General features: G+C 48.7%; 3 protein-coding genes across 3 annotated transcripts; 1 reads left to right on the top strand and 2 right to left on the bottom strand.

Moving 5' to 3' along the window:
• Positions 1–1,009: 1,009 nt before the first annotated feature.
• EDB93DRAFT_1046332 (uncharacterized protein) lies at positions 1,010–1,418 on the bottom strand (the record flags this gene model as incomplete). The annotated part of the gene is made up of 2 exons (XM_041444625.1): positions 1,010–1,258; positions 1,311–1,418. Coding segments are annotated over 2 exons (357 nt in total), but the record flags the coding sequence as incomplete, so codon positions are not given.
• Positions 1,419–1,978: 560 nt separating this feature from the next.
• EDB93DRAFT_1257438 (ClpP/crotonase) lies at positions 1,979–3,111 on the top strand (the record flags this gene model as incomplete). The annotated part of the gene is made up of 6 exons (XM_041454083.1): positions 1,979–2,053; positions 2,096–2,246; positions 2,302–2,337; positions 2,388–2,478; positions 2,585–2,940; positions 2,999–3,111. The coding sequence occupies 6 exons, from the start codon at positions 1,979–1,981 to the stop codon at positions 3,109–3,111; spliced, it is 822 nt and encodes a 273-aa protein (XP_041300810.1).
• Positions 3,112–3,833: 722 nt separating this feature from the next.
• Positions 3,834–6,607, bottom strand: EDB93DRAFT_1341093 (uncharacterized protein; the record flags this gene model as incomplete). The annotated part of the gene is made up of 15 exons (XM_041455468.1): positions 3,834–3,973; positions 4,048–4,165; positions 4,194–4,320; positions 4,449–4,659; positions 4,716–5,079; positions 5,120–5,371; positions 5,449–5,501; positions 5,550–5,694; positions 5,743–5,940; positions 5,991–6,015; positions 6,080–6,149; positions 6,202–6,213; positions 6,302–6,341; positions 6,401–6,454; positions 6,557–6,607. The coding sequence occupies 15 exons, from the start codon at positions 6,605–6,607 to the stop codon at positions 3,834–3,836; spliced, it is 1,860 nt and encodes a 619-aa protein (XP_041300809.1).
• Positions 6,608–8,394: the final 1,787 nt, after the last annotated feature.

Below are 8,394 nucleotides of genomic sequence, written 5' to 3'. Positions count from 1 at the left end.
TTGATCTTCAACGCATAATCAGCATCGAGCGATTCCCGGCTGAGAAGGTGCCAGAAGTGAAGATATCTAGGCTGAGAAGGGCATTGCGCAGCAGAATAATACTCCCCGTCCAGTCGAAGGTATTCCCTTCCACTGAGATGGACTAGGGCTGTCGCGCAAGCTAAAGCTCGTTCTTTTGCTGGCGCTAACAGCCGATCCTTAGTATCGAAACAGCTTCCAAGCACGCGATGCAGGAGAGAGATTATAGCGGAAACATCAAAATCGAATGGCCATTCAATTTCGGGAACCAGCTGGCAAGCTGCAATGAATACGTTGGGATCTGTAGACGTTTCGAGCAACCATTTTACGGAAGGAGCATCCGAAGATGCGACGGAAATGGCTGGAAATTCGTAGGACAGAGAAATTACGGGAAGGTATGACTCCGTTGCTTTAGAGGGAAGTTTGCCAAACTCGAGATCGCATATCACGGGCGCACGGGACTGTGCAGATAGACTGGATCGCAGAGCTCGGATGGAACGCAAAAAGAACTGGTAACCGTTCGATGAAGAGCAGAGAGTATGCTTCTAGCACTAGAGAGTCCCGTGAGAAACGACTTTCCGAGCGCCACGCCTAATCCAATGTATCGCGCAACATATCGCAAATGGTATAGATCGTATAACTGAACCACGCGAATTTGTATGAGTTGCCAAGCAAGCCTAATGACGATAGACATAGGCGTTTGAAAGGGACAATCCGAGGACATGAGGGATGTGAAGACGGTGAATCCGTAAAGCGTAACGCCAAACAATGTGATGGAGATGATGACACACGCTATTGTCTGTTGCTGAGACCACACGTTGATACTGAGGGAGGCGCCGAAAAGGAACAACGAAACCTGCAACAACGCCGGGAATGATTGAACCACGGCATCAAAGTACCACGTCCTTAGTGCTTCCATCTTCTGTTGCCGTCTCCTTCCACGTTCCTCTATTGAACCATGACCGTATCTGTTGGACTTGTAATGGCCTAACCACTGTTTGCCCAGGATGGCACCAAATGCAGCAAAGAGGCTAAGTAAAAGACTGGCGTAGGCCAGGCTTTGAGCCCAAACATTACTAGACGAGTACCCTGCTGGTTGCGGAAGCGTGATACTCTGGGGTGTCGAAGTACCATTTGCCACAAGTAATACGAGTTGGGTCAGCAGTGCGTTGGTGGCGTCTCCTGGATTATTCTGTGACGCAATTATGAAGGAGGTGGTGACAGCTGAAAAGAGACCCGCCTGCGAGATTTCATTGGGATGATTCGCAAACTGTTCTGAGGAAGGAACGCACGAAAGTGGGGATAATATCGATATCACCATTGTACCGTTCCAGGAACTCGCTGTCGACCTCCTCTGCTACCACCTCATATGTTTCCCAGAACTGTAATCGGACGTCCTTGTCTGCTTTCTCTAGTTCTGAGCGCTTAAGGAGGTCGAGAATCTCGTTTTGCTTTTGGAGAAGACTGTATTGGGAGATATTCAGTTTGTAACGGCTGACGAAGTTTGATGGTCCACTGAGCTACTCACGAGCTAAGGACCTCCGACTGCTTATCGTGTTCCATGACACCAGACGAGGTGCTCGTTCGGTGATAACCCTGACTGACATCGCCAAGGCATCATTGGAGTCTAAAATTTCCATAGTAATCAGGGACGACATATCTATATCAGCACTCAGCAGAAAGATAAATAATAACTGTCACCTGTGGAATGTGGCATATAAGAGCGCACGAGGGCGTCGATGTTCGATGGCTACTGCTTGGTAATCACTCCAGAGGGAAATGTTGACTGGATTACCTACTTACAGCTATACATCCCAGCCCTTTCCCAGTAGAGTATTATGAACAAGTTAGTCACGTCTTACCGTGAGGTGTGAACTCGGCTACTTTCAACAGTGACCCGGCCGTTTGACGCCATATCGGAGGCCCGGAGCTTCCTCACAGTTGTCTCCTCTGATCCACAATGTCGTTCGTCGCACTCTCCCGCTCACATCCGCCATGTAAGCAGCAGCCGCTCGTTTCTTCTCCACAAGCTTGCGTGCCCAGCGCGAATACGCAATGTTCTCGTCTCACGGCCTAGCCCAGGCGTGGCACTCATCACCCTAACAGACCTAAGGCACTTAATGCACTCAATGCAGCGCACTTCCAAGACATATCTGATGCGATGAAGGAGCTGATGAGGATGCCAGTGTGGTGCTATGGTTCTCCTGGGTCAGAACGCGCGTTTGCGGGTGTGTTTCTCAGTCAACCGGATCTTGGACTCGATTAGACTTGTTTTATGCACAGCTGGCGCGGACATCAAGGAAATGAAGGACAAGTCCTGTGAATATCTCTCCTCAGTTCTTGAAACCTTTCTGACAACTTCCCTGAAGTCGCAGAAGCTTACACCACAACTTCCTCGCTGATTGGGAAGTCATCACAAAACTTAACAAGCCGGTTATTGCAGCCGTCAGTGGTTACGCCGTATGTTTTTTAGACTCATTTTTAATCGTCACGTTTTCATTCGGGTTCTTTCCTTCACTCGGTGGTGGCTTGGAGCTTGCATTGCAGGCTGATATTCTTCTCGCAGCGCCTTCAGCACAACTTGGACAGCCAGAAGTCAATCTCGGAGTCATCCCTGGCGGCGGAGGAACCCACGTCTCGCCCGTCTCATTGGGAAATCGCGCGCCATGGAACTCGTCCTCACCGGACGTATAATAGGTGCGGACGAGGCAGAACGCTGGGGCATCGTACGAGTTGTACGTGAGGGCAATGTCGTTGATGAAGCCGTAAAGGTGGCGAGCGAGATCGCAAGCAAAGGACGTATCGCAGTGGGTGCAGGCAAGGAGGCTGTGAATGCAGCATTTGAAATGAGCCTCGCTGAGGGACTGAGGTTTGAGAAGCGGTTATTCCATGCCTTGTTTTCAACCAAGGATCAGAAGGAGGGTGGGCATATTTTTCTATGTTGCGACTAGATTTTACACTGATCCTTTCAATCGTCTAGGCATGACTGCTTTTTCTGAGAAACGAAAGGCAGAGTGGACGCACATCATAAGGGCGTTCTGTATATTACGAGGGCACCTCGTTCGTCAAGATCCCCGTGTTGTCCTGTGTTGACTTGCTTTGAGTCTATCATCTAGGTTTGAGTTTTGACACCAGGGCCTAAGGTTACATCCTAGACTATTACAAACAGAGGTTAGGCAATGATACTCTGATTCCTGACTGATCGGCCTCCAGCCAGATAACGATATCTCAGCGTTTATGTCTAGTCGTGCTAGTAACTTGTGATCAACAATGTGGCACGATTCGATCAACGGCGCGCGACAAGGTACTAGTGGTCCTCTAATTTTGCAACAACGAACATCAACTGACTACAATAGCTTCAATATCATGATATCCATCATTATTTGAACAGAAGCCATTCCTCTTACTGATACATGTTCTCTTCTATTCGCATGCTGCTGCGCTATCACAAACCCACCGAAATCGAAGGCGAACAATCAATCATAACGAGTGAACGAAGGAGACTCAAACCTAACCTATCCAATGTTCTAATGCCCTTTATTGCAGAATAGAAGAGCGGGCTCTCCGAGTCGGTGTGCCTATTTTCATTTCAAAATCTTTGCCAATCGGCCTCTTTACCTTACTTTCTCTTCCATTATCTGTCGTAAAGACATGATGATGCCAATTTATGGATCGTGGTCACTTGACGCGGGCCCACTCTGGAAGGATTTTTAGAGGACGAACAAAGGTTTGTGAGAAATGATAGAGAAGCGATTCGGACTTGGAGTATATGGTGCTGAGCATAGGTCCATAAACTTTGAACAAAAAACATATGACTACAATATTTCTATGGTCCTGATGTCCATTAAGTCTCCGACAGAAACTACGTCGTTGACCTGCCCAATGATATCACGATCCGTCGCAATCCTCTTGTATTCTCCACTGCGCTGCTGCGCTAGCAAAAATGCACTAAAGGCTGCCCAAGGCGAACGAGCAACCGCAATGCTCGTGATTCTAGGTCAAACACCTCTTGTTTTGCAGGACAACCACCAGACGAGTCGTCCAACGGAGAAGAAGGCGGCGTGCAATAATCCTCCTCGTTCTCCGTATCGTCTCCATAGTCAGACGGGTCCATAAATCCAGGCGGTTCTACAAAGTCAGGTAGCTCCTGGAGAGAGACGATCCCAGGGACGGACAAGGACAAAATTTTGTTCAGTGGGCCTTGCCGGCCAGAATTGAACTATGGTCTCTGCGGTGGTGACAAGCAAGTCCACAAGCCCGTCTGCCTTCACTTCATACGTGAAATGATTTTCCGGGGCTGGACTATACACCCGTCTGACTTCACTGACATTGAATGCAATACAAGGCAGATGCAGTCTCTGTGCTGCGAAGCGAGAGGCGCTAGTGTTCCGAAGGAGGGTATAAAGGTTCGAAGCAAAATCAGCAGTCACCGTCTTTCGCAGCGAAGAACCGATGACTGAATTTCATCTTCGGGTAAGGGTGGTAGTCTGCATGGTGGAGCTTCGTGAGTGATGGAGGCTGGTAGACAGCTATTGAACTCTGATGATTTTCCGACCCAATCGAGACCAGTGATGTCGCCCGACCGAGCCACGATCTCCTGCAGGAGCCGCCCGAGAGCCTTGTCCTGCTTCTCACCATAATCTACAGGCAGGCGGACGCCAAAGATGCCAAACACGAGTATGCGATGTCTTCCTGACGTGTGGTAACGCGGGTTGACGCCCAATGAAGTTTTTCTCGGGCGTTATGCATGCTGGAACGGAAGGTTGGGACGACTGGTTGGTCTATGCCCGTCGCTTCCTTTAACTCCTGCATGATCGCGATTGAATCCTTGTGGTTGGGAGTGTGATCATCTTGATAAAGATCCAATCGTTCTGATAAAAGAGAATGACTTTGGAAGCGATGAATTCTTGAACCGTCCATCCGGCGTGTTCCAAGCACTTTATGCCAGTGCGCCAGACTTTGACGAAGGGGAACGTCAGACAAGTAGACAATCGTAAGCGCAGAGTGGTGATACCAGACGAACATGGAGTTAACCGATTCTTGGAGTTCGACGTTGTTGCTCTTATCGATGCAGCATGTATCGTTCCATGCCCATTTATACCCGCATCGCGAGCAGTTTTGCAGACGACCGCAGTTTCGTCATGCCGCCAATGGGATCCAACTCCGAGTCGTATGCGCTGATGCCCTCGATATCCTGAAGCAGAGGCTCCTTCCCTTCCCACCTGTGTGATAGCATGGCATATTGGAAGTACCTCTTCACCACTTCTTCGATGTGCTTCATGTGCAAGTCTCCATGCGTGATTGTTGATGACACAATCTCCTTGTACTCTGTGCTCATTTTGAAGGCGCTTATCTGCGTTTCTCGATCGCATAAAAGACCGTGGTGGTGTCGAGTACACGCACGGCGCATTGTTGAATTGAGCATCAGACCCGTTGAATGACACCTTCTACTTCAGAGAGTTTCAGATACTGCTGGCGTAGCTCTGGGGAAAGAGTTAAACATGTTGACAAATGCGTTATCAGAGGCTTACTTCGCGTCTGAATGTCGGGTGCATTGTCCAATTTCGACAGCATCATTTGGAAGGCCTGAATGGCTTCATCATAGCGCTGTGCACCGTGAAGTGCTGCGTGCTTCAATTTATATCCATGATAAGACAAAGAGTCGATTTCGATGACCTAGAATCTCCACAATGAGCACTGGTTGATCGATAGCTGCCATCGCACCTTCTGCGCATCGAGAAGGGCTTCCGTCCATAACATTTTGCTCAACTTCGCTTTACTGCGGTTTGCAAATACGGTATCAGATGCAGAATGCAAGTTGATTACCGCAGAGTATAGGTCAATAGCCGTGTCATAATCGCTCACAGCAAGGGCAGTATCTCCGTTAGCAACACAGAGAACGCTACAATCGTTCCTTGAATTCTGAGTGAAATACGGGTGAGTATGAAACCGGTGAAATAATAAAAACTCACCATTGGACCAATTGAGGCAGCTGGCCTTTGCAGATTCGTCAACAGCGTACATCATGTATTTGTATGCCTCGAGGCTTCATCGGGTTTACCTGCCGAAGGAAAGCCTGGCACCGATTCTGGTGTAGTTAGTAACAAGGACTCGAGATCCCAGCCAAAGAGCTGACAAAAACTCAGTTATGAAAAGCATCATGTATGCATCATCTTCACGCACCACGGTCAAGTCCTGGTATATAAAATGATATATTTCGATGAGAAAGCAGTGGAGTTCACAGCGGCAGTGAAGTGATCAACAGCTTCGTCGTGACGCGCACCATTGAAGGCTTTCATTCCGAGCTGAACACGTAGATATTCCTAATGTGCGAGCAACAAAGATCATCATCGATGACTAAAGATAGCTGCATGATACTTACCTCCACAACCCAGACGCGCAAGAGGATCGGTATCCGAACAAGCGGTAGCGAGTTCTTTTATGAGCACATTGCTTCTTCATATTGACCTGCGCTGAAGATTGCGATTGCCTGAAATACAGAATGAAGCAGAGAGCATGCAGATCAAATTTAAGCTACCTTGATCAAGAGAAGCAATTGGTTGGTGGCTGAATCCTGGTTCGTGAACATGGATGCACCATCGAAAGCTATTCTTGCTTCCCGGATTTGGCCTTTTCCGCACAGGGAAATGCCTTTGGAAATATAGCCTGTCAACGAAGGATGGATGCTGATGGACTATGTCATGGATAATAGTTAGCCACTTGGATCGTGACGGGTCATCCATCTCACCATGATTGCATCCCAGGGCGTGATCCCAGGCGTGTTTCCGGCCATAACGAATGACCGATTGGCATATGAAGTATAGTTGTTCGCATCGGTGTGGATCTCTTGAGTAAGTAGCTCTTCAGCGGTGAATAGGTCTCTAGTTACACATGCGTCGCGGGCTGTCGCTATAGCCAAAATCTGCACGAAGAATGCTCGAATTGTGTTATGAGAGTCAAGGATCGAAACTCGCCTTTGAATTAGTGTCGCTGGGTACTGTCCACTCTGACATCTTGTTGTCTTCACCTACGCTGAGGATGTGCTTGCCGTCCAACACATGTCAGGCTAAATATGTGCTGGAAGATAGCGACAGTTCGTCGATCTGAAAGCCGCCAGAGACAGATACTATTGTCACCAGATGCAAAAGCGATGAGGGTGCCAGCGGATGAATGGCAATGGTGGTGATACCGTGGGTGTAGTCCGAGATGACTGACCTGCTGCCAGGTCAATGGATCCCACTCCCGTATGTGATTACCGTTTGCTGAAGAAGGCGTGTGCTATCGGGCGTCCATGCCAGTGAGAGGGTGTGTTCTTTCAAAATGCGACGCGCTGCCTTGTGTCTGGATCATAAATGTGGATATTTGCGGATGTTGCGATGGCAAGAAGTTCGGCAGATGGCGAATGTCGAATGCAGTTAAGGTAAAGGCGACAATTGATTGGTTCTCCTTGCGTCTGCCATGTGTTGGTACACACCAAAACTTCACAGTGTGGTCATATGAACCAGTGGCCAGCACCGTGCCGTCTGGAGAAAAATCCAAAGATATGATTGCATCGGAGTGGGCTTTGATAGGTTGAGTGATGGATTCGCCAATTTCACCGTGCCAGGCGATGAGCTCTCCATTTTCACACCACCGCTTGCTATTATTTGCCCAGCTGACGATACCGCCAATGCCTGCACCCCACTGCTATGCCCTTCCATCTTCTTCAACACGGCAGCAGTCCCCAAGTCCCACAGACCAAGTGTCTTGTCCTCCGAGCCTGTAATTATTCGTGGTTTATCGGGGAACACTGCGACTGCCCTTAACGGTGTTCTCATGATTTTCAAAAGTTCGACGGGGTGTAGTGCTTGGATGAGCTGCGACATTTTACTGGAGATGGTGTTGAGCACGGTTCATGCATTTGGTGTCCTTCTCTAAGTTGCAGAGGTGCGTGCATAGTATGTTACTACTTCATCACACTAAATTCCTTCTCGCTTCCATAGACGCCCAAGACACGAGGCAGTTCGCCATCACGATCCGTTCCGGCAAAAACGCTCCCTACTCCGACCCTACTCCGACTCATCCCCTAGCCTTTACAATATATCCTGTCTCATCCGACAGTGATAGTGCAATTTCTACTTCCTGGCCCTTGACGTTGGATGAAAGCTGATCATGTAACTCGTCCGAGAGCACGTAGCTCACTGCAATATCATCTACTCATCTCTTCTCTCGTCTCAAATTCGCTCCTAATGAAGGTATTTTCGTCTTTCAATACGTGGTTTATCCAAATCATGATTTTTAAAGCCGTCAGTCTTACTTCGAGCGCTCCGGCTCATTTTGCCGTCTTTCTACGCTCGACCTCTCACCTACGTACATGGGCTACGCTGGGCTCAGCCA

This window comes from Suillus bovinus (genome assembly GCF_016758785.1).
Source record: "Suillus bovinus strain UH-Sbo-P2 chromosome Unknown EDB93scaffold_179, whole genome shotgun sequence".
NCBI classification, from domain to species: domain Eukaryota; kingdom Fungi; phylum Basidiomycota; class Agaricomycetes; order Boletales; family Suillaceae; genus Suillus; species Suillus bovinus.
This window is presented reverse-complemented; position numbering and strand designations above follow the sequence as displayed.